The sequence below is a fragment of the Embiotoca jacksoni genome, unplaced genomic scaffold (genome assembly GCF_022577435.1).
Source record: "Embiotoca jacksoni isolate LCO1_2020_lvr unplaced genomic scaffold, fEmbJac1.0.p SCAF_2, whole genome shotgun sequence".
In the NCBI taxonomy this organism is placed as follows: Eukaryota; Metazoa; Chordata; class Actinopteri; family Embiotocidae; genus Embiotoca; species Embiotoca jacksoni.
Window position 1 is genome coordinate 25,584,239 of NW_027185340.1, and position 27,714 is coordinate 25,611,952.

At 40.0% G+C, this 27,714-nt stretch overlaps 1 protein-coding gene across 3 annotated transcripts in view; it reads left to right on the forward strand.

The window, feature by feature from the left end:
* Positions 1–27,714, forward strand: part of LOC138201594 (contactin-associated protein-like 5) — a 106,947-nt gene that overhangs the window by 46,660 nt on the left and 32,573 nt on the right. For all 3 annotated transcript variants that reach the window (XM_069155215.1, XM_069155216.1, XM_069155217.1), the window contains exons 7-11: positions 299–442; positions 3,496–3,769; positions 16,223–16,366; positions 16,768–16,927; positions 26,715–26,821. In XM_069155215.1, coding sequence (XP_069011316.1) covers positions 299–442; positions 3,496–3,769; positions 16,223–16,366; positions 16,768–16,927; positions 26,715–26,821 — 829 coding nt within the window. The remainder of the gene's footprint in view (positions 1–298; positions 443–3,495; positions 3,770–16,222; positions 16,367–16,767; positions 16,928–26,714; positions 26,822–27,714) is intronic.

Genomic DNA, 27,714 nt, shown 5'->3' on the forward strand with positions numbered 1-27,714 from the left:
ACACATCAACAGACCGTTCTAAAACCCCACAGACAGGTTTGATGGTTTGGTTAATCCCATTTACATTAATAATTAAAACTAGATTTTGTTTTAATGCAACCTTCTGATTGAGTTAATGATATAAACATTAAGATGACTCTCATCTATTGAATTGGATGTGAATCAGTCAGTTGGAGTGCGTCATGTTGTAAAGAAAGCTTGTGACACCAAGGTACAATCAAAATAACAGAATGTGTATTTCTTTGTGACATGATTACTTAATGAAAAACTTAGTTTTTGTTTTATGTTTTCATAAAAGCTGAGTTTTGGAGGCATCCCGCTGCCTGGAAAACCTGGGACCTTCCTCAGGAAGAACTTCCATGGTTGCATCGAAAACCTCTACTACAACGGAATCAACGTCATCGACCTGGCAAAGAGACGCAAGCCACAGATTTACAGCGTGGTGAGTTGGACTTGGATTTTATTAAGCTTTGCTCCACTACATCCATCCCAGAAATAGTGAGCTACAGTCGGGCTCAATCTCAACGTCCCCCCTCACAGACTCACAGACTTTGGGGTGCATTCCCGGTAAGTCCTCCAGGGTTGAGGGTTGTCCCACTGTCAGATCATTGAATCTGTGAGGTGTCTCTGGAGAAATTTGGAGCCCTTTAAGCACCCTTTGTGTAAGTCCGCATTTCTGCAGACTTTGCCTGAAGGAAGCACTCACATTTCATAGCAAAATTGGTGATGTATTAAACATGTTTTTCCCGTCGCCCAGAAGATGTAAACAAACCAAACGTAGATGGTTTTATCTGGAAGTGACAAAACCTGCTGCTGTGGTTATTTTTTTTACATGTTTTTAAAGTTGTGTGTATTTTAAAGCCATCAACATTACTAAATCCAACACAGACGTTTTGTCTGTGTTGGATTTAGTAATGTTGATGGCTTTACTGAGTTTTGGGAATTTGTTAAAATGTATAATCATTAAACACACAAACAATATATATATATACACAATATAAACAACATTTATAAACATATATATATATATATATATATATATATATATATATATATATATATATATATACAACATTTATAAACATATATATATATATATATGTTTATAAATGTTGTACATGTATATGTATACAGGGAGAACATACAGGGAGAATATATAAACACAGGGAGAACATACAGGGAGTACATATAAACACAGGGAGAACATACAAACACAGGGAGAACATACAAACACATGGAGAACATACAAACACAGGGAAAACATACAAACACAGGGAGAACATATAAACATATCGAGAACAGACAAACACATTGAGAACATACAAACACAGGGAGAATATATACAGTAAACACAGGGAGAACATACAAACACATGGAGAACATATAAACACATGGAGAACATATAAACACATGGAGAACATAAACACAGGGAGAACATACAAACACATGGAGAACATAAACACAGGGAGAACATACAAACACAGGGAGAACATATAAACACATGGAGAACATATAAACACAGGGAGAACATACAAACAGAGGGAGAATATATATATATAATATATATATATATATATATATATATATATATATATATATATATATATATATATATATATATATATATATATAATGTATGTGTGTGTGTTTGTATGTTATCCATGTGTTTATATGTTCTCCCTGTGTTTGTATGTTATAGAAGTGTTTATATGTTCTCCCTGTATGTTCTTCCTGTGTTCATATTTTCTCCCTGTGTTTGTGTGTTTTCCCTGGGTTTGTATGTTCTCGATGTGTTTGTATGTTCTGCCTGTGTTTGTATGTTCTCCATGTGTTTGTATGCTCTCCATGTGTCTGTATGTTCTCCCCGTGTTTATATGTACTCCCTGTATGTTCTCCATGTGTCTGTATGTTCTCCCCGTGTTTATATGTACTCCCTGTATGTTCTCCCTGTGTTTATATGTTCTCCATGTGTTTATATGTTCTCCCTGTGTTTGTATGTTATCCCTGTGTTTGTATGTTCTCCTTGTGTTTATATGTTCTCCCTTTGTTTATATGTTTTCCCTGTATGTTCTGCTTGTGTTTATATGTTCTCCCTGTACGTTCTCCCTGTGTTTGTATGTTCTCCGTGTTTATATGTACTCCCTGTATGTTCTCCCCATGTTTGTATGTTCTTCCTGTGTTTGTATGTTCTCCCCATGTTTGTATGTTCTTCCTGTGTTTGTATGTTCTCCCTGTGTTTGCATGTTCTCCCTATGTTTGTGTCATCCATGTGTTTATATGTTCTCCCTGTGTTTGTATGTACTCCCTGTATGTTCTCCTTTTGTTTATATGTTTTCCCTGTATGTTCTCCCTGTGTTTGTTTGTTCTCCCTGTATGTTCTCCCTGTGTTTATATGTTCTCCCTGTACGTTTTCCCTGTGTTTGTGTTTGTATGTTCTCCGTGTTTATATGTACTCCCTGTATGTTCTCCCCATGTTTGTATGTTCTTCCTGTGTTTGTATGTTCTCCCTGTGTTTGCATGTTCTCCCTATGTTTGTGTCATCCATGTGTTTATATGTTCTCCCTGTGTTTGTATGCTCTCCCTGTGTTTATATGTTATCTTTGTGTTTATGTTCTCCCTGTACGTTCTCCCTGTGTTTGTATGTTCTCCCTGTGTTTATATGTACTCCCTGTATGTTCTTCCTGTGTTTGTATGTCCTCCCTCTGTTTGTATGCTCTCCCTGTATTTTCTCCCTGTGTTTGTATGTTCTCCCTGTGTTTATATGTTCTCCCTGTATGTTCTCCCTGTGTTTGTATGTTCTCCAGGTGCTCCTGGTGTACCCTAACCTAACTGTGGTATGTCTGGGTGTGGTTACGCGCCATAAGAATTGTCCACAGTACTTCCATCCTACACCTCGGGTTCATTTGAACCAACCAGATTTACCACTGCTGCAGCTATCCAGGGTCGTGTTCACTGCGGCAATTTCAAATTGTTTTTAACGTGACTTTCTTTTTGAATGGCAGCAGCGTAAGGAGATGCTGAGTTTTTATTCTTCTGAACATTCAGATTTCTGGTCACTGACACTGAAAAATGTTCAACCTTGGATAAACTGCTGTGCTCATCACTTTTTACCCAGCTGTCCAATCACAATGAAAGAGGGGTTGGACAAACGCACTGAACTACTTATACTGATCACTGATTGGTCCACCGTTCAGACTGGTTGAGTGAACGCTAATAGAAGCTATGAGTGACAGTCTGGTGGAGCCAGGCTGTTCCAGAAACGTGTCCTAGGTTGTTAGGTGCTGGTGTCAATGGTTGTCTGTCTTTCTGTGTTGGCTCTGTGATGGACTGGCCATTTGTCCAGGGTGTAACCAGCCCACACTCTACAGCTCTAGCACTCTCATGACCCTGTTCAGGATAAGGGTGTATAGCTAATGGATGAATAAAGGTTGAAAATCTGTGAATGTTTTATGTAATACCATGAAAAGACAACATCTTTGGTTTGTCATCCCACAGGGCAACGTGACCTTCTTGTGCTCACAGCCTCAACTGGTGGCCTGCACCTTCCAGAGCTCCAGCAGCAGCTTCATGTCGCTGCCGGTTTCTGCACCGTCTGCCATCATGGGAGGTTTCTTCATTCGTTTCCAGTTCAGGACGTGGAACTCTGACGGGCTGCTGCTCTTCGCTCGGATGAACCCGGAGCCCCAGAGACTGGATCTGCAGATCAGCACCAGCCGACTGCTCCTGACCCTACACGGCTCAGCACTGCAGAGATCCGAGGCCTCGGCTGGTGAACAAACACACACACACATACATGTTTATTTAACTGATCGCATGCTTTTATCCAGAAAAAAAATATTCCAAAGTTTCTCGAGCAAGCTGTTATTATAGTGATGAAAACTCAAAAACTGATTTCAATGAAAACATGGATGAACAGAGGTCTGTTCTCTCAGTCTTCATCCAAAACGAGGGCCATATGTTTTCAGAAGAGGTCCTGACGTTTTCAGCTGCAAACAACTGCTTCATTGGACACGAGGCCTGAGAGTCTGCAGACATGTTAGCAGCTCCGAGAGGCTGTATGCTGTTTTGAGCTAAATGCTTAACAAATAGCTAGTGTCAATTTGAAGCCTGTTGGCCTGTTTAATGATTTCATTAATTTACATTAACACTTTGATAATATTCTCAATGCCATACATACTTTCTTTTTAGTCATTACTTCCATCTCATTCAAGTGGCTTTTACTTTTTATGTGTTGATGTAAATAAAACTTGACATTTTAAACTTACATAAAAATGAGGACTGAAACTATTGAAGCTGTTGGAAACTTTGAAAGTGAAGCATCTGAGCAGGCAGAATCAGGATTCGCTGACTGATAGCATAACAGTGATGGAAGAAAAAATGGCAAAACAGAATAGAAAGTTTCTTCATAAAATAGATTGTCAGAGCAGCGGTAAGGTAAACTGATGCAACGAGGGCTTAGGAGGTGATCATTGATTTTACAGGTAAACACAGGAACTGTTCAGTTTGTAGAAACAGGAGCTGATCAATGAGGCTTTATAAAACAATCAGATGACAAGATTTTATTTTCTACATCCATTGAAAATTAAACATCTGGGAGAGAGAATCCCAAACACACATACGAACAAACTGTTTTATTCTTAATCATGTACCGATGTATCAGTGTTACACCAGCAGAAAGGAGAGAGTGCAGTATTCCTACTCCTTAACACTACTGAGTAGATGTGTGACGTTCCTCACCTAATCCATCTCGCTTGAACAGAACATGTGGTTGTGGGTATAATTTCATCCTTCCTATTTTTAGCACCTTACTTGGCAATAAAAAAAAAACAACCTCCGTTTTCTCGGAGTAATGTGAGGAAATGTCATGTTCTGCTTGTAAAGACCAATGAGGGGATGATGGGGTTTCTCTGTAAAAATATCACAGATAATCATGTTGGACTGAAGGAAACTGAGCAGATGGCAGCTTGGAATGAAATACAGTCAGAGGGACCACATCTTGAAATCATTTCACCATCACAATAAACCACATTGACACTTCTTGTTCAGTTTGAGCCACACATCAAATGTTCTTTTTTCACAATTAAACCAAAACAGTGGCTACATAGATGTGTAGATGTAGATATGTAGATGTAGTACTAGATGTAGATGTTTAAATGTAGATGTAGATCTATATATGCATAGATGTAGTTGTAGATATAGATGTGTAGATGTAGATGTAGATGTGTAGTGTGACAGGGTTCAACCTCAGTCCTTCAATAAAACAGCCCAAAAAATGGCATAGTCGTAGGTAGCGATGGTGCAATTTATTGTGCGTCTCCCAAAAATGCAGAATTGTGGCAACACAAATATATTTACAGATACTCAGTACCAAACAACAAAAATGTTTGCAAATAAATAATAATAATAACAAAAAAAAACTAATTCTAAACCAAAAAGTTTGTACACGTCAATATTCTCTTCATCAAAATGGCTGTTACCTTCCTCATAACTCTGCCCACACTACTCCCTCCATCCTAAGGAGGTCCCTTTAAATATCCTAAGCCTCTCCCATCAGGCTAATTTATTACCCTCAGATGTATAATGCAGACGATCTCTACACTGAGGTTCTAGTTTGCCTGCCTACTGCAGGACCCAAAACAGGAAAATAAAATACATTTCCTTCATGGAGCCCAACCATTAGCTCCCAGATAAACCTGTCCGTTATGTTTCAGACAATATTTTTAATGACAGGGATCGTCGCATCATAGTGACGTCATCCAATCGCTTATCGTTAACAGCGAATTTATACACCTGGTTGGCCGCTGCTTTTAGTTTAGACTAGTCCGGTAGGAGAGTCAACCCACAGTAAGTTTGCTAGCAGTGTTATACGAAATGTCTCAAGTGTGCACCGTTGATAATTTCCTGACAGCCAAATAACCGTGGGTCCCGACGTAGTAATCTGCATGGCGTGTGAATGAACCGCGGGTGTGTGTGTGCATCTATGTGTGCGTATCTATGTGTGTGTGAGTAGTCCTCATGCAGTCAGTGACGGGCTGCTCCATGTAAATGTAGCTGTAGCTGTAGATGATGTGTAGATATGTAGCTATGTAGATGTTTAAATATAGATGTAAATGTATATACAGTGGTGTTTTCCAGTTTTTTTGCATGTCTGTCACTTAAATGTTTCAGATCATCAAACACATTTAAATATTAGTCAAAGATAACACAATTAAACACAAAATGCAGTTTTTAAATGAAGGTTTTTATTATTAAGGAAGAAAAAAAATCCAAACCCAAATGGTCCTGTGTGAAAAAGTGTTTGCCCCCTCCTGTTAAATGTTTTAATGTTTAACTGTGGTTTATCACACCTGAGTTCAATTTCTCTAGCCACACCCAGGCCTGATTACTGCCACACCTGTTCTCAATCAAGAAATCACTTCAATAGGACCTGCCTGACAAAGTGAAGTAGACCAAAAGATCCTCAAAAGATAGACATCATGCCGAGATCCAAAGAAATTCAGGAACAAATGAGAAAGAAAGTAATTGAGATCTATCAGTCTGGACAAAGGTTATAAAGCCATTTCTAAAGCTTTGGGACTCCAGAGAACCACAGTGAGAGCCATTATCCACAAATGGAGAAAACATGGAACAGTGGTGAACCTTCCCAGGAGTGGCCGGCCGACCAAAATTACCCCAAGAGAGCAGCGACGACTCATCCGAGAGGTCACAAAAGACCCCACGGCAACATCCAAAGAACTGCAGGCCTCACTTGCCTCAGTTAAGGTCAGTGTTCATGACTCCACCATAAGAAAGAGACGGGGCAAAAATGGCTGCATGGCAGAGTTCCAAGACCAAAACCACCGCTGAGCAAAAAGAACATTAAGGCTCGTCTCATTTTTTTCCAGAAAACATCTTGATGATCCCCAAGACTTTTAGGAAAATACTCTGTGGACTGACGAGACAAAAGTTGAACTTTTTGGAAGGTGTGTGTCCCATTACATCTGGCGTAAAAGTAACACTGCATTTCAGAACAAGAACATCATACCAACAGTAAAATATGGTGGTGGTAGTGTGATGGTCTGGGGCTGTTTTGCTGCTTCAGGACCTGGAAGACTTGCTGTGATAAATGGAACCATGAATTCTTCTGTCTACCAAAAAAATCCTGAGGGAGAATGTCCGGCCATCTGTTCGTGACCTCAAGCTGAAGTCAACTTGGGTTCTGCAGCAGGACAATGATCCAAAACACACCAGCAAGTCCACCTCTGAATGGATGAAGAAAAACAAAATGAAGACTTTGGAGTGGCCTAGTCAAAGTCCTGACCTGGATCCTATTGAGATGCTGTGGCATGACCTTAAAAAGGCGGTTCGTGCTGGAAAACCCTCCAATGTGGCTGAATTACAACAACTCTGCAAAGATGAGTGGGCCAACATTCCTCCACAGCTGGAAAAGACTCATTGCAAGTTATCACAAACGCTTGATTGCAGTTGTTGCTGCTAAGGGTGGCCCAACCAGTTATTAGGTTTAGGGGTAAACACTTTTTCACACAGGGCCATGTGGGTTTGGATTTTTTTTTTTTTCCCTTAATAATAAAAACCATCATTTAAAAACTGCATTTTGTGTTTACTTGTTATCTTTGACTAATATTTAAATTTGTTTGATGATCTGAAACATTTAAGTGTGACAAACATGCAAAAAAATAAGAAATCAGGAAGGGGCAAGCACTTTTTCACACCACTGTATGTAGATCCGTAGAAGTGGAGCTGTAGATGTAATAGATGTAAATGTTTAAATATAGATGTATATGTAGATCCGTATATGTAGTTTTGGATGTAGATATAAGTATGTAGAATTGTATATATATATATACACATGTAGATTTAGATATTGCCGTTTCGATGTAGAAGTGTAGATGTATATACACTGCTCAAAAATAAAGGGAACACATCCTATATCTCAATGAATTAAATATTCCAGTTGAAAATCTTTATTCATTACATAGTGGAATGTGTTGAGAACAAAATAACATAAGAATGATCAATGGAAATCAAAATCATTATCCCATGGAGGTCTGGATTCAGAATCATACTCAAAATAAAAGTGTAAAAATCAGATCACAGGCTGATCCAACTTCTGTGGAAATTGTGTGTGGCCTCCACATGCCTGTATCACTCCCTACAACGCCTGGGCATGCTCCTGATGAGACCACGGATGTTCTCCTGAGGGATGTTCTCCTGAGGGATCTTCTCCCAGACCTGGATCAAAGCATCGGTCCACTCCCGGACAGTCTGCGGTAGACGTGGCGTCGGTGGATGGAACGAGATACGATATCCCAGATGTGCTGGATTGGATTCAGGTCTGGGGAACGGGCAGGCCGGTCCGTAGCATCGATGCCTTCATCGTGCAGGAACTGCTGACACACTCCAGCCACATGAGGCCGAGCATTGTCCTGCATCAGAAGAACCCAGGGCCCACTGCACCAGCATATGGTCTTCAATGGGTCTGAGGATCTCATCCCGGGACCTAATGGCAGTCAGGGTACCTCTGGCTAGCACATGGAGGGCTGTGCGGCCCTCCAAAGAAATGCCTCCCCAGACCATCGCTGACCCACCGCCAAACTGGTCACGCTGGAGGACGTTGCAGGCAGCAGAACGTTCTCCACGGCGTCTCCAGACTCTGTCACGTGTGCTTAGTGTGAACCTGCTCTCATCCGTGAAGACCACAGGGCGCCGACAGAGAAGCTGCCAATCTTGGTGTTCTCTGGCAAAGTCCGATCGCCCCGCACGGTGTTGGGCTGTGAGCACAGGCCCCACTTGTGGACGTCGGGCCCTCGTACCACCCTCATGGAGTCTGTTTCTGACAGTTTGAGCAGAAACATGCACATTAGTGGCCTGCTGGAGGTCATTTTGTAGGGCTCTGGCAGCGCTCCTCCTTTTCCTCCTTGCACAAAGGAGCAGATAGTGGTCCTGCTGCCGGGTTGTTGTCCTCCTACGGCCCCCTCCACGTCTCCTGGTGGACCGGCCCGTCTCCCGGTATGTCCTCCGTGCTCTTGACACTGTGCTGACAGACACAGCAAACCTTCTTGCCACAGCGTGCATTGATGTGCCATCCTGGATGAGCTGCACTACCTGAGAAACGTCTGTGGGTTGTAGACACCTCATGCTACCTCTAGTGGTGAGGACACTGGCAAAATGCAAAAGGGACCAAAAATCATCCAGAAAGGACGAGGACAGAGAAATGGTCTGTGGTCACCACCTGCAGAACCGTTCCTTTATAGGGGTTGTCTTGATAATTGCCTCATTTCCACCTGTTGTCTGTTCCATTTGCACAACAGCAGGTGAAATTGATTCACAATCAGTGTTGATCCTAACTGGACAGGTTGATTTCCCAGAAGTGTGATTGACTTGGAGTTACATTGTGTTGTTTAAGTGTTCCCTTTATTTTTTTTGAGCAGTGTAGGTGTCGATGTATATGTAAATGGATAGATGTAGTAGTATATGTAGATGTTTAAATATTTGTAAATGTATATATGTAGATCTGTAGATATAGATGTAGTTTTGTATGTGTAGATGTAGTTTTGGATGTGTAGATGTAAAGATGTAGAATTATAGATGTAGATATTAATGTTTCGATGTAGATGTTTAGACATGTAGATGTATACATGTAGATGTAAATGGGTAGATGTGTAGATTTAGATATAAATGGGTAGATGTAAATGTGTAGATGTAAATGGGTAGCTGTTTAGATGTAGATGTGTAGATGTAGTGCGGTAGATGCAGTTATGCTGCCTGTTACATTTTTATCTCATTACATCCACCAAGAGGGTTATCTTTTCACTCCATTTTCTTTGTCTGTTGGTCAGCAGAATTACAGAATGAGTGGTGGTCCAATTGTTATGAATCTTGGAAGATATTGCATGCTCCAATGAGAAACCTGCCAACTTTTGGAGCAGATCATAATCACAAAGTGGATCCATGAATGTATTTTCAATGTCATGAACTATGTGAGATATAGAGTAGTTTACCTTTTAATGCCAGACTCCTTAAAATCCATTATATCATTAAAATGCAATAGTGATACAACAGGGGCCCTTCTAGAAATAGCATAACTCCGTATGAGGATCCACATTGACAGGTAACAGTGACCCACTCGGAGACACAGGTTTCCTGCTCAAACTTAAGGAGATGTTATGGAGCACCGGAGGTTTATTGAGAAGGAGAGTCTGTCCCAGAGGTGCTGGGACTGGACCGCCTGCAGCAGCTCTCAGGTGCACCCCGACTGATGGTACTGCTTCGGTTAATACTTGATGGATTTTCTGACAGTCCTGTGATCTGTCAATATCAATCCCACCAGTATTTGTCCCGGTAGTCCCGATGGTCAGTACACCTCTGTGGATCAGTCAGGACAGTAGTTTCACAGGGAGGAGCTGGAACCAGCACAATTATTAAAACTAAATATTTTTTAATCCATCCTGACATATGTTGTGGAGTCAGAGTCACTGAGTGGACTGGTGGCCTCGGCGGTGGTCCGTGCTCTGAGTGTCCTTCTAGCTGGTTTATATTATTATAGCAGTACTGTTAATCTGACTGTTATTCACTGGTTCCCTTCCAGTGGGAGGATAATTATTGAGGTCACATCAGGAGTAATTACTGAGGACATTTTGGTTATAAATTCAGCAGCTCGTATTGCTACTTGGAATGGAAACAAAATAGATTTCAATCATGTCCGGGGATAATCTTGGGATTTGTGTTAACAACAAATTACATTTGTTCATGTTTGAATGTAGAAAAAGATGCACAGACATGGCAAATACTTAAATTAATCTGTGGGCTCTTTCTTTGTATAATACTCATGATATGGAAAGGGATGGACATCTTGTCTGCACAGTTATTGATGCATCAGAACTAGATGGTGAAATCCAGTGGATTAAACAGCAGCAAACAGTAAAGACTGGACTGTTCGATATTTTATTGTTCCTCTGGCGTTTCTTGGCAAAAAGTAAAACCAACCACGTGGTGCAAAAAAAACCTGTCTCACTGCTTACATATACAGAAACAGATCATTTAGTATGTTTAACAGATACAGATTATTTATTTGGTTTAACAGATACAGATAATTTAGTTGGTTTAACAGATACAGATAATGAAGATAGTGGTGTACCCATTCGTCCCTATTAATCGATTGTCCAATGTCTAATATCATTTATCTTGGTAAAACATAAAAACTAACAGTATCTAAAAGTGTCCCATAATAACTGGATAAAGTGTTTATTTAAAACCGAGCTAAAGACTGACGGAGGAAATGCTGCTACATGTTCACACCTGTCCAAATAAGAAATACATAACTTGTTATAAAGGTCACATGTTAATAGCAGGAGTAAATGAGTTGCCAGGTTAACAGGAAGAGGATTAGCTTTGTAAAGTACACTGAGCATGTTTATTCTGTCTGATAGCAGAGGCAAAATCTGAATGTTCACCTGTGGACCCGCAGACTGAGTCCTCGTGAACTTTAGTCAATCGTTCTTTGACGTGTTTTGTTCATGAGAAAGAGTTATTGTCACTGACATGCAGCGGTGACAGAGAACAGAGAGTGAAAGGAGACGAGCTCAAAGCATCATGGGATCATCTTTCTGTCTTTCACAAATACTCTAATAAAAGCTTATTTTGAAATAATGTCAGAAGTAGCTGGCAGGGACAGATAATTAAAAGTTTAATAAAAAGCATATGAAAAACTTTGCTGTATTTTTCAATGGAAATCAAACTTCCTGTAAATCTGTTCCATTAAAACCTGCCAGAAAAACTTGGGATTATCTCATCCAGGCAGCTGTAATGCTTCTATTGTGAAATATTTCTGCAGGAAGTGTTTAGCTGCCAGAAGCCCGACACAGATCGACCAAACAGGGAAGTAGAACCAACTGGAATTAAGTAGTGAGTACGCACAGTACTTTATTGTCACAATAGAAACTCAGAGCAGCAGAGTGCTGCGATGACAGAACTTTATTACATTGACTGTTGTAAAAATGATACTGAATTTATCAAGACAGAAGATCAACATGGAGAGTGTTGAGGTTACATCCTTAATAAAAGTAACCTAACCTCTACCTTTGACCAATGATCACATGATTAATGAGTCTGATCTGCAGCAGTTTGATTGATGTAGAAATAGAGTGGAATCTGAAATATCAATTTTTATTTTTTTTATGACATGTTAAATGTGTTTTTAGATGTTCTACAACCTCAGATGTTCACATTATTTCCAGGTTCTGCCCTGCATGACCTAAAACTTGAAGGCAAAGAAGGATCACTGATCATTTCCTGCATGTGTGCCAGTAAATCGTGTGTGTACAGAAGTATGACTGGACCGTATTATAAATACTAATGAAATCGATGTTGGCATCCATTGAAAATGTTATGAGTAAGAGACTTACTTGTCATTTCCCACCAGTTCTGACATTCAAAAAGGGAACACATTGGTGTTGAATTGAACAGATATAATGAAGCCTTGAATGGTGAAGTGGGATTGTTAAACCGGCTCTGTCTCTTCGGGAAGCAGCCTGACTGAGAGATGTGGACTCCAGCATTTCTGACAGATCAGCCGCAGGGGAAACCAGCAGGGTGATAAAAACCTCTGCTGCTGTTCTCTGGGCTAATGTTTTCTTTTTCCAGACACTTGAGCAATAGATACCCAGATCACTGATGTGATATTAGAGTCTACATATAGATACTGTTTTATTACCTCGGGCTCAGGCTGAGATCGATGTGAGCTGGTAGCTAGCAGTCCCTTACGGCTTGTTGAATGAAACAGCCAATGGAGTGGAGAGAGGAGCGCCCGAGGCAGTCGCAGTCTTCAGACAGGAGGACAGGCATCATTGGATTTTAATGGCTTCTGAGACAGGCAGGGATACTGAACTGTCCCCCGGGGGCCTGGAGAAACTTAACAGCCCATATTTTTGAGAAATTAAAATAACTCTGAATGAGTCTTCATCCTGTATGAAGCTTTTTGTCCCTTCTGAGCTGTCAGTCATCTCGATGCCCATATATACCATGATGTCATCCGCCTGATATCTAACTACATTAGCATTAACATGTCAATCAAAAAGTAGACTGATGATGCTAAATTAGTGTTTTAAAGAAGAATCCTGAATTTTATATTTTCATAATTTTGTTCACTCCTCTCGGTAATAACAGCAACCTGTTCATGAATCTTTACCTGTATGACTTCTTAATAGTGATGACCCTGTTAAGTAAATCAGTGGTGGAAAAAGTTACTCTTAAAAACAAGTCATTCTTCTAAATGAATTGGACATCCTTTGTGACAGAAGACTCACTTGTAAAGACTTCGATTTAACCTCACAGCACAAGAACAGTTTCTTTCTGACTGCAGCCTATCAACAACGAGGTCCACTGACAGAGACCCTGTCCCTCTCAGAGACACTCAGAGACATTTATAAACACTCAGAGACATTTATAGACACTCAGAGATACTCAGGGACGCTTATAGACACTCAGAGACACTCTGAAATACTCAGAGACACTGAGAGACATGTATAGACACTCAGATACACTCAGAGACGCTTATAGACACTCAGCTACACTCAGACGCTTATAGACACTCAGAGACACTTCGACACTCAGAGACGCTCAGAGATACTCAGAGACAATCAGAGACATGTATAGACACTCAGAGACGCTTATAGACACTCGGTGACACTTACAGACACGCAGATACACTCAGAGACACTTAGAGACACTTATAGACACTCAGACACACTTTTAAACACTCAGAGACGCTTATAGACACTCGGAGACGCTTATAGACACTCTGACACTGAAAGACATGTATAGACACTCCGAGATACTCAGGGACACTTATAGACACTCAGAGACACTCAGAGATACTCAGAGACATGTATAGACACTCAGCTACACTCAGAGACACTTATAGACACTCAGCTACACTCAGAGACGCTTATAGACACTCAGAGATGCTGAGACACTCAGAGACGCTCAGAGACACTCAGAGACAATTAGAGACATGTATAGATACTCAGAAATGCTTATAGACATTCAGATACATTTCTAGACACTCAGACACACTTTTAAACACTCAGATACACTCAGAGACACTCAAAGACACCACGTGCATGTATAGACATCCAGAGATACTTATAGACACTCTGAGACAGTCAGGACACTTGTGGACACTCGGAGACACTTGGAGACACCACATGCCATCACACATGCTGTTTTTTTTGTGATCATTTGTACTAGCACACACTCCCATGTTTTTGTACATTTTTGTACTCGTACTTTTATAATTCAATATTTATAGCACCTGTCTGGTGATTTTTCTTCTCTTATGTTTTAGTTTGTGATTGTTCTGCAAACGTTGAATCAAACTACATTATTAAGACAGGAGTTGTAATGAAACGATAACTATTGTTTAACCATCAAAAGGAATTCCTACAGCGTTGTGAAATACATGGGGCTGAAAGCTTGGTGGCATGCTGACTACTGTACTTGTGTGTCATGGAGATGCCTTGTGCTGATAATGTCAAAATGTGTAAAATGAGGAAACCCCTGTTGGCATTGCTTTTATTCCTTTTTTTTTTTTTTTTTAAGTTTCCACCTAAATCAAACATCCCTAAATAAGAGCACCAGAACTATGAGGGCAAAATGAACAGCCATGGACCCTCACGGGATTTATTTTCCTCCCTACTGCTGCTCCGCATCACATGGTGTTATTTTCCTCCCTACCGGTTTCTGCTGCTCCGCATCACGTGGTGTAAAGCTGCCTTGTCATTTGTTGAGGGGTACAGTAGGAGCGCTTGTTTTAAAACAGTTGATTCAGCAAGAGTCCCATTTGAAAATTTTGAAATACACCAAGACTCTTTGTCCCCATTCAGGTCAGTGATATTTGAAAATATACATTTTACCTGATCCAAACTATGTTATTTTTGTTTCTTTTTAAGATATATACTCATTTCAAATTGAATTGTTGCAACACATTTTTAATAAGTTGGGACAAGGTTATGTTCACCACTGTGCTGCATCACCTCTTCTTTTAACAACACTGTAAATATATGGGAACTGAGGAGACCAGTGTTTGTTGTATTTTTCATGTCATGATGCTCCAGATGTTTTCAATGTTTGACAGGTCCCTCTCCTCTTTAACCTGGAGGATGCAGCATCCATGATTTCCAAACAGAATCTCAGATTGTGATCCATCAGACCTCAGGACAGTTTTCCACTTCACCTCAGTCCATCTTCAATGATCTCGGTCCAGAGAAGGCGGCGGTGTTTCTGGATCATGTTTCTATCTGGTTTCTTCTTTGGAGAATTTTAACCTGCATTTGTGGACGCAGCGATGAACTGTGTTCACAGACAATGGTTTTCACAAGTGTTCCTGAGCCCATGCAGTGATTTCCACTCCAGAATAGTGTGTTTTTAATGCAGTGCTGCCTGAGGGCCCGAAGATCACCACCATCCAATATTGGTTTCCAGCCTTGTCCCTTGTGTTCAGAGATTTCTCCAGATTCTCTGAATCTTTTAATGATATTATGAACTGCAAATCTTTGTAGTTTTATGTTGAGGAACATTATTCTTAGATTGTTGCACTATTTTCCAGCAGTCTTTCACAGAGTGGTGAACCTCTCCCCATCTTCACTGCTGAGACTCTGCCTCTCTGAAATCATCTTTTTATACCCAATCATGTTACTGATCTGTTGCCAGGTAAACTAATTAGTTGTAAGATGTTCCACCATGTGTTTTTTTTAGTTGTTTTTTTTACATTACACAACTTTTTAAGTCTCTTGTTGACCTTGTCCCAAAGGGCATGTTGCCATCAAATTCAAAATGAGCATATATTTTTGATTAAACGTAAAAAAATTATGTTTCAACATTTTCCACATAGTCTTTGTTACATTTTCAATTCAATATGGGTTTACGTGATTTGCAAATCATTGCATTCTTTTTTTTTATTTGCATTTTAAACAGCGTCCCAATTTTTTTTGGAAACAGGGTTTTAGGTTTGTGTTCAGTTGTTAGAAAATTAGACATATGTCAGATAAGTAGGCTGCTGCAAAACCATGGAGAGGAAGTATTATCTATATAAATTTAAATATCAACATGAAAATTGGCAGACAGCTAGTATAAGGACTTTAAAATACTACAGACTGCTATTTTTGTGCAACCAACTTTAGGGTTTCAATCTTAATTGACGTAAGGTACTTCCCTCTGTCTCCAGGTCACAGAGTCAATGATGGACTGTGGCACACGGTGAGTCTAGACACCAGAAGTCAACAGATCTCTCTGACTCTTGACAATGAGCTGCCTTCAACCATAGACCAGTGGGAACAACTGGAAGCTACAGGCAGCTTCTACTTTGGAGGTCAGTGGGTGCTCAGTGTGGTTGTATGAAGATACAGTTTCAGAAAAAGAAAACCACAAAACCTTTGAAATATTTCTGGTTGTTCACCTGCATGTAAAGATACATGTTTCTACTTGTTCACCTGCATGTAAAGATAAATATTTTTAGTTGTTCACCTGCATGTAAAGATAGATATTTCTAGTTGTTCACCTGCATGTCAAGATACAGTAAATGTTTCTACTTGTTCACCTGCATGCAAAGATAAATGTTTCTAGTTGTTCACCTGCATGTGAAGATAAATATTTCTAGTTGTTCACCTGCATGTAAAGATAAATGTTTCTAGTTCACCTGCATGTAAAGATAAATATTTATAGTTGTTCACCTGCATGTAAAGATAAAGATCAGTGTGTTTCTCCACTCAGGCTGTCCCTCTCCAAGCTGTAACAACTTGACTCCGGTCTTCCAAGGCTGCATGCGCCTCATAACCATTAACGGTCAGCCAATCAACCTCAATCATGTCCAGCAAGGATTGCTGGGAAACTATAATGAGCTTCAGTTCGACACCTGCAACATAAGAGACAGGTAAACAAGATGTTTTCATGTTCTTGTTCACAGCTGAATACACTTTGACTTCATATACTTTTGATACTGTAGTAGCTGCATTTAATTCCAGTGATTGGATTATGTGCACTTTAGGGCGGCTCTCTGCCAGCTGTTGTTTGAAGTTTAATAGATGATCCAGCTGTCAGACAAGGGGTCTGAAACTTTGATCTGCTAACTGCAGTCTGAGCTGGTCCACATATTCCTCATTTGGTTGCTGTGAAAAGATCATCCTCAGCTGGAGTCGTATTTCACATGTTGTGATGCTGCAGTCTTTAATGACCGAGTTATGATCTGACACTGACATAGGATGAAGAATTAACCATATTGTTCTGTGCTCATGGAGGAGACACATCCAACTTAGTCTGTATGGTGTCTCAGAGTCCAGGGGGGAAGTTCACATTCAAATAAACAGTTGGTATTTTAGTGAAATAACTGTCTTAGACATTACACACAGATAGTCTGATTTACTAAATGTTTGCGTGTGTAAAATCACGTACAAACTCCACACCACCCTCAAATAAATGTCCAAGCAGATTTACTAACGACGTGCAGTGAGGATTGCGTCATTCAAATGTGCAGTTTAACACAAGTTGTCCATTTTGCGTGTTTGCCTGCCATTCATATGTGATATTGGGCGTTTCTGCCTGAAGGTGTAAAATACTGGGAGGAGAAATGTAAAGAAAACAATTTAGTACCCGCAATGATATTTACTAAACCTGGAAGTAGAATCAGGAGAAGTGATTGTTGTGTATTTTAGTACGACTGAAGGTTTTAATCAGATGAACATCAGGAGAGACGGCTGCTCTTATTGTGAAGGAGACGCAGGAAACCAGGGAATACGTAGAGAACGAGGTTTTACACCCGTTAAACATTTCTGATGTCAGAGGGAAACATTATTCAGACATATCGTCTGTCCAGAGATGATATTTTAGAGTTATTGAATGAACTGAATGATGATTGACAGCCAACAACAAGGAGGAGCCACGAAATACTAGCAATGTCAAAACTTCTTCCAACTCAGCATTTTCCTGCCTCTGGGTCGTTCCAGCGTATCTCTGCTTGGATCTCCCACCAGTCCTGTTATTCAGGTGAGCTGTCACAGGTCCTGAATGAGTCCTGCAGAATTCACAGGTAGCTTCATCAGGTTCACGAGACCTCGGGAGGAACTGAATGAAACATCACCTGCTCATCACAGAAAGATCTGAACCTGCTGATCACTGTTTGTTGGAAGATCTCATCCACCGTTCCTCCTCTTTTATTTTCTGATGTTTTATTATTACGCCTTTTTTATGACTTTTAATTTTTCCCACAGTCTTGACTTTCTTGCTGATAATCTCCTATATAGCGTTTTCTTGTTATATTTATATTTCTTAATTTCAATGGGATCAGATTTCCTTTTGCAGTCGCTCTGTTTTCCATTGCTGGAATCACTTTAACACGCAAACCCTCATTTAAATACAGAGATTTGCACTTTGAGATCTTTGGAAATCAGGCCCAGAATGGTCAATACTAGGAAACTGGAAAACAAATAAGATAAGATAATATAATCCTTTATTAGTCCCGCAATGGGGAAATTTACAGGATTACAGCAGCATAGTGGATAGTGCAAACCTGACATAATGAGTAAAAACAACATGGTAAAAAACAATATTTAAAAATAAGTAATACAGTTAGGATATTGACATATTTATATTGCATTAAATATAATACAAAACAGACAAAATGATTAAATATATTGCACAGATGTTTTTGTGTTCGGTGGTCTACTGGGAGCACAGCTGGTGGGATGTGTTGTCCGTCAGGGATGATAGCTTGGCCATCATCCTCTTGTCTCCCACCACCTCCACCGTATCCAGTGGACACCCCAGCACACTGCTTGTCTTCTTAATGAGCTTGTTCAGTCTCTTCCTGTCAGCTGCCGAGATGCTGCTGCCCCAGCAGGCCGCTCCATAAAAGATGGCTGATGCCACCACAGAGTCGAAGAAGGTCCTCAGGAGTCCCTGCACTCCAAAAGACCTCAGTTTCCTCAGCAGATACAGTCTGCTCTGACCCTTTTTGTAAATTGCATGAGTGTTATCAGTCCAGTCCAGTTTATTGTTCATGTGAACACCCAGGTACTAATAAGATCTCACAATCTCAATGTCAATTCCCTGGATGTTCACTGGTACCGGAGGACAGTGTTTACCCCAGCAGAAGTCCACCACCAGCTCTTTGGGTTTGCCAGAGTTGATCTGGAGGTGGTTCCGCTGGCACCATCCTATAAAGTCCTGGTTCAGTTCTCTGTATTCTGTCATCACCGGCGGAAATGAGGCCGACGATTGCAGAGTCGTCGGAGAACTTTTGCAGGTGGCAGTCAGCAGAGTTGTATTTGAAGTCTGAGGTGTAGATGGTGAAGAGGAATGAAGTTAGAACGATTCCTTGTGGGGCCTTCGTGCTGCAGCACACCAGGTCGGACTCACTCCCATAATTCGCACACACTGTGGACGGTGGGTGACGTAGTCCAAGGTCCATGTAGTGAGGTGGTGGTCCATCCCGGTCTGCTCCAGCTTGTCCCTCAGAAGCAAAGGCAACAATGTGCAACAAAAACACAACAATCCTTAAAAAATGTATAAGATAAGTCCTTCATATTTGTTTTTTTCTTTCACTCATCATTGGAGATAAAGTCCTGAATTCTCTCTGTTTGACACCATGGTTGTGGACACGGCCACCAAATAACCTTCTCTCGAGTTTCACCTGGTGGTCAGCGTGAGCACCACGTCCTGGCTGCTCATCTGATCCACACAAAGTGAGCATGGAGGCCATTTTTCATTTGGCCCTACAGAAACTGATTGATCATTAATGTTGGTTCACACAGTGTACATGAAAACACCTCATGTCTGACAATCTTTTCTTCACTTATGTATATTCTGCCAAAAAATCTCTGGACACTTTTTTTCCTGAGTGTTTTATACTTTTACTATTTCAGCTTGTCAGTTTTAGAAGTTGTGCTCTTAAACCATCAAAAACTGTGCAATAAAGCTTAAAATTGACCTTGCCCTTAATCTCACCCAAATCATATAGACCTCTGCTAGTAGTCCACTCTTCTGTGAAATGCAAATATGCAACCACTGCATATGTTTGGGTGCATTTCTAATTGTGGCAGTGTTACAGTTGCACCAATTCCATTTCTCCTGTATGTAACCAGTGTTACAGAAGACTCCACAGAGGTGCACTGGACAATGGGAATACTGGGACAAATCTGTGTCTGCTTCTTTATCCGTCCTGTACCCACGGATTTGAATTGTGATATGATGTCATCATTATATTTTCTTAGTTAATTTTGCTACCATTTACTGAATTTTAAGATGTATGGCATTTAGTAGGCAAAATCGCAGACAGAGCAATGTTAATGAAAGTGCAAAATAGTTAATGGATGCGCCTGGGGCTGCACAATGAATCATTGAAATCACAATCTGGATTCTAAATGCAAACGTTTCTGCTGCATCAAAACAAGCGCGCCTACTCTCCCTCAACCAATGACAATGCAACGCTACACCAAGTGATGTGGAACAGCAGAAACTGTCAGTGAGGAAAATAAAACCCAGTGAGAGAAAAATCCTCATTAATAGGTTATGTTTGATAAAAGAAGACGAGAGACTGAACTGGACTGTTTATATGTTCAATATCAGACTCATGAAGCGGACCTGTATCTGTTGATTTAAACAACTGGGACTCGGGAAGGATCTGATACTCAGAGTGCAGCTCACTGACTGATAGATGGATTTATCTGTTACAGGTCAATGAGGTGACTGCTGGACTCTGCACTATTTTGTAAAGGGATGTTTTTGTCCTGATGCTGAACATTTTACATAAAATATTAATACAGACTCAATGTAGTAAGTACGTTTGAAGTAATAAGAATCAAAGGCTATTTACAACATCTGGTGCTGATGAAGAGTTCTCAGGAACATGTGGTCATCAGGTTGTGTTCTTGTTCATCTTCTACCTGTTTTAGGATCACTGTTTTGTGCTTTTGTTAAGAGGAAATTAATGTTTGTGGGATTTTATGGCCTTTTCTCTGTCCGTTTAAACTTCATTGCTCAGTTTATGGTGAGAGAGCACCTCTGTGGGTCGCTGCTGTAGTTTCATGACCTGTGAGAGCAGCCGTGAACACAAAAGAAAGAGCTGGATGGTAATTAAACCAACAGCTGCAACATTATCCGAGCTGCGGCTGCCCGCTCCACTGCAGTTAATGGCTGAGAAATGAAAGCGTATGAAATTATAGATGCACGCTTGAAAGGTCGGCAATTATGTGAAACTAGAGGAGGCTCCAAGAAGGGACTGTTAATCAAAAAAGTTTCCTTGAAGTGCTCATTTGGTTCAAATCCAGTAAACATGAACTCTGGTCTGACATTCATGCTTTTATTTTGGAGAAAAAACCTCAATGCCTTATATTTCAGACAACAACCGAATAATAAAATACATAGTGATGCTCTTTAATTTCCTTCTGGTCTGTTAATATGATAGTGTGAAACGGGAATCTTTACAACAGCACATCACCTCAGGGTTTTATTTTCCATCAATGAATCTTTATTTTTCAAACTGTTATACTACTAGCTTTTTTTATGTTCTTAATGTTGCTTTGACTCATCTGTCTCTGGAAATACTGAGATAAATTGTATTGTTTTCTGTCTTTCATCACAAACAACAAAATACAAATGGAAAAAGTCTTCTTCCACTTCATCACGCCAGTTCAACAGCACATGAACACCACATGAACACCACATGAACATCACATGAACGACACATGAACAACATGTGACCAACATATGAACAACACGTGAACATCACGTAAAAAGCGCATGAACATCACATGGACAACAAAAACATCTCATGAAAAACACAACAACATCACATTCGAAGCACATGAACAACACATGAACATCACATGAAAGAAACATAAACAACACATGAACAACAAACATAGTATGAACAACACATGAACAACACATTAACAACACATGAACATCACATGGACAACACCAGAACATCTAATAAACAACGCATGAACAACACAATAACATAGCATGAACAACACCAGAACATTTAATGACCAACACATGAACAACACAATAAGATCACATAAACAACACATTAACAACACATGAACATCACATGAACAGCACATGAACAACACTTTAAAAACATGAACATCACATGGACAGCACTAGAACATCTCATGAAGAAGACATGAACAACACATGAACATAGTAGGAACAACACATGAACATCAAATGAACAACACAAGAGCAACACTAACAACACATGAACATCACATGAACATCACATGCACATCACATGAGCAACACTAACAACACATGAACATCACATGAACATCACATGAAAAACACATGAACAGCACATGAACAACACAAGAGCATCACATGAACATCACATGAACAACACATGAACATCACATGAACAACATAAGAACAACACATGAACATCACATGAACAACACATGAACATCACATGGACAACACCAGAACATCTAATGAACAACACATGAACAACACAATAACATCACATGAACAACACGAACAACATGAACATAGTATGAACAACACGTGAACATCACATGAACATCACATGAAAAACACATGGACAACACCAGAACATCTAATGAACAACACATGACCATCACATGAAAATCACATGAAAAACACGAGCAGCACATGAACATCACATGAACATCACATGAACAACACATTAACATCACACAAACATCACATAAACAATATATTAACATCACATGAACATCTCATGAACAAGACATGAACAACACATGAACAACACATGACCATCACATGAAAATCACATGAACATCACATGAACAACACATGAACAACACCAGAACATTTAATGAACAACACATGAACAACACAATAACATCACATGAACAGTACATGAACAACACTTTAAAAACATGAACATCACATGGACAGCACTAGAACATCTCATGAAGAAGACATGAACAACACATGAACATAGTATGAACAACACATGAACATCAAATGAACAACACAAGAGCATCACATGAACATCACATGCACATCACATGAGCAACACTAACAACACATGAACATCACATGAACATTACATGAAAAACACATGAACAGCACATGAACAACACAAGAGCATCACATGAACATCACATGAACAACACATGAACATCACATGAACAACGTATGAACAACACATGAACATCACATGAACATCACATGAACAACACATGAACAACACATGAACATCACATGGACAACACCAGAACATCTAATGAACAACACATGAACAACACAATAACATCACATGAACATCACATGAACAACACATTAACATCACACGAACATCACATAAACAATATATGAACATCACATGAACAACACATAGACATCACATGAACATCACATTAACAGCACATGAACAACACAAGAACATCACATGGACATCACATGAACAGCACATGAACATCACATTAACAACACATGAACATCACATGGACAGCACTATAACATCTCATGAACAATACATTAACATCACATGAACATCACATGAACAATACATTAACATCACATGAACATCATGTGAAAAAACACATGGACACCACATGAACAACACATTAACATCACATGAACATCACATGAACAACACATGGACATCACATGAACAGCACATGAACAACACATGAACAAAACATGAATAACACATGAACAACACATGTTTCCTGCTCATGATTTCTCCTCCACGTTCATGATGTATGTGGAAGCTGTTGAGAGTGAAGATGACCTTAAGCAAGTTCTGTTGGCTTCAAATTGTTCTTTTCAATACAGTTTTGATATTAAAAGTTTTGAGGAAATATTATTAAATGTACAATTTATGTCACAAGTCATGGAGACCAAGATGGAGTTCTAAAAGTGAGACGTTTATTTACATGTTGAGAAAAGCCAATTGAGTCTGGTGATGAACTGATGCTGTGTTTATCCAAATCAACATGAATGTTAAAGTAAATGGTCTGTAAATGTATAGTGCTTTATCACCTTTTGGTCTCAAAGTGCTTTTACATGGCTTTTCCGTTCACCCATTCACACACACTAATGAAACTGATCACCATGCAAGGTGGCGCCATCAGGAGTATATTCACACACCAATGGTACACCATTAGGGAGCAACTTAGGGTTCAGTGTCTTGCTCAAGGACACTTAGCCATGTGGACAGGAGGAGCTGGGGACTGAACCACCAACCTTCTGATTAGTGTGCAACCCACTCTACCGTCTGAGCCATAGCCTCCCTTATGTAAGTCACCGCTATCATCACTGTATCTGTAATCAGCACTCAATCAGATAAGAATAATCAGAGAGTTCAGTCAGAAACTATGAATAAGGACCAGCTCTAAACATAAACAACTAATAGAACTGCTTCTGTGTTTTTCCAGAGCAAGATTTGAAAATGAGTTTTAACTTAGTTCTCTGGTTGGTTGATGGAATGAGTGTGATAATTAATTTGACTGGGAGGAGTTGATCAACTAATACTGACATGTTCCTCCTGCTGCAGCCGGTTCTTGAGAGACAGAATAATTTATTTGGTGATCGGTTATCAAATCATTTGCGAAAATATTCAAAGAGATAAAATATTCATGGTCCACATTGGATCAACCTGTTGGTTTTTTCTGTTTAATTAATAGTAGTAGTATTTTTAATCTAATGTTTGTGTTCAAGTTTGATATATTTACTTTTGGTGGTCGTCTATGAGGTCTCTATGAAGTCTCTATGAGATTTCTATGGGGTCTCTGTGAGGTCTTTTTGGGGTCTCTATGGGGTCTCTATGAGGTCTGTATCAGGTCTCTGTGAGGTCTTTTTGGGGTCTCTATGGGGTCTCTATGAGGTCTCTATGAGGTATTTTTGGGTCTCTATGGGATCTCTGAGGTCTCTATTAGATCTATATGTGGTCTGCATGAGGTCTTTATGAGGTCTTTTGGGGGTCTCTATGGGGCCTCTATGATGTTTTGGGGGGTTTGTGGTGACAGCACTAAAGAAGCTGCAGAAAAATGTGAAGAAGAGATGGAGGAGAAGGAGAGTAATGCTTTAGTTCAGGAGTCTCCGATCCGTCGCTCTCGACCTACCAGTAGCTTGTTACCCATTTCTGAGGATGTCTCTGAAGGTTCCAACAACATGCAGTGTTTCCCACACAGAGACTGACTGCCCAGGTGATCCATTTCAGCATTTTCTTATCAATTATTTTTTAATCTGTCTGACAGAACGATGTGATGGATTAATGAGTGGACACTTTCCCTTCCTCCCTCCCTCCTGTGTCTGCTCAGCACCGTGTCAGTGTAACGGAGGGGGGAAAGGCAGAGTTTAGCTCCGCTCAACGTGAGACACACAGAGATCAGAGGATAGAAACACAGCAGAGACTCTCACACTGAGGTGGAAACAAGCGGTGCTCAAAAATTAGGTCAATACAAAAAAAAATATATTTACAGCTGAACTGCAACAGGGAGGCAGAGCTATAAAGTGTGTCTGTCTCTGAATGAGACCAAAGTAAATTGGCAGGTTTTCAAATTAAAAGCATACACCAAAAAGCATGCACATGCTGTTAAATTTAAGCTGTTGTGATACTAAATGTGTGTTGAGTATCAGTTTGTTATTGTTCACATAAAATAAGCTGATTCAGAAGATTTGGGCGGAGCTCAGCTATGTGAACAAATGTTACTGAACACGAGCAGCTCACAGAAGAAAGAAGATTGGAGACCTGTCTTTAGAGTTCCTAATAAAATCAGTCTTTAAAGTTCCTAATAAACTCAGTCTTTAGAGTTCCTAATAAAATCAATCTTTAGAGTTCCTAATATACTCAGTCTTTAGAGTTCCTAATATACTCAGTCTTTAGAGTTCCTAATATACTCAGTCTTTAGAGTTCCTAATAAACTCAGTCTTCAGGGAGGCTGTGGCTCAGACGGTAGAGTGGGTTACGCACTAATCAGGAGGTTTGTGTCTCAATCCTCAGCTCCTCCTGTCCACATGCCTAAGTGTCCTTGAGCAAGACACTGAACCCTAAGTTGCTCCCGATGGCATACCATCAGTGTGTGAATGTACTCCTGATGGCAGCACCTTGCATTGTGATTAGTCTCATTAGTGTGTATGAATGGGTGATTGGAAAAACCATGTAAAAGCACTTTGAGACCATAAGGTGATAAAGCACTATACATGTACATTTAGAGTTCCTAATAAACTCATTCTTTAGAGGTCATATTTCTAGATATGAGGGCTGCACCGTCCACATTGGGATGGATGCCGTCTCTCCTCATCAGACCAGGTTTTTACCAGAAGGTTTTTCACTTTTCTACAAAGGCACGTTGACAGCCAGCGGTGGAGTGACGACATGTAGCTAAACATGTCCTCACTGGTCAGATCAGGCAGCGGTCCAGAGAAAACTACGGAGTTTGAAAATACTTACACACCAATTAAACATGAATTTAATGACTTCTGATTGGTGTAACCGGGTGTCATTACCACCAACATGAATAAAGATCTAACTGTATGTACAATTAGCCTTAGTCAGAAGTTTACATTTGATTCAATGCTGTGTGATTTGTTGTTGACTGGCTGTTTTAGGTTTGGCTTTGCATATTAATTTTGATTAAATAAATAGTATCTGAGCCTGCTTTTATTGTCATGAACTGTATGTACTGTTGTATGATGTCAGGCTCAGTAAAAACACTCCTCCGTTTCAGGTGTCTTCCTAACCTGTGTGAACATGGAGGTCGCTGTTGGCAGTCCTGGAGTTCCTTCTCTTGTGATTGTTTGGGTACTGGCTACTCCGGAGCCACCTGCCACACCTGTGAGTGACATGTTATGGAAAAATGCTTAATTATTATTTATTTATCAATTTTTTATAAATCATGTGAGACCCCAGATCTCAGAGTTAACTTCAAATACCGCAGTGGGCAAGTTTTAAATGGAAATTTAAAGACATCATCAATGTGTCACCAAAGCTCAAACAGTGATAATCACCTCGGACTAAAGATCTGCCAACACGGTGATGCAACATCTGAACCCTTTTATTTTGAGACAACACTGAAACCTGGAATATTGCAGTAATAATCTGTCACTGCACTGAAAACTGTAAACTGTAATCTTCAGTAAATATAGTGGTTGAAACAAACAAAATAAGACCCACATTGTAAAAACAGTGAAATGTTCTCTTTGAAATAGTTTCAGATTCACACATCCATCTTGGAGTTTTTCCTCCTGGGTATCGACTTCACCTTGTTATTCAGTGTGGAGCTGTCTCTGGATGAACTTCCTGTGCCCCCACAAGACTGATTTCCTGTTTATATGCAGGCAGCTGTCGGCACACATCAGACACAATGTGACACAGAAAACCGCTCTGGAATTTAAAAGAGGCTCCTCTTTTCCTGCTTTATACACTAACTCGTCTGCTTTGTACACAGACTGTTCTGGCTCATATTGCTCAAACCTTTTATAACTATAGAAGATAGTTGTGGTGGTGGGGCGTGGTTAGGCTCAGCTGCAGGAGGGACTGATTGGGGGAGTGGTTCAGGGAACGGTGCCTGGAAGGGGCCAACAGTGCATCCGGAAAGTATTCACAGCGCTTTACTTTTTCCACATTTTGTTGTTACAGCCTTATTCCAAAATGGATTAAATTAATTATTTTCCTCAAAATTCTACACACAATACCCCATAATGATAACGTGGAAAAAAAAGTTTTTT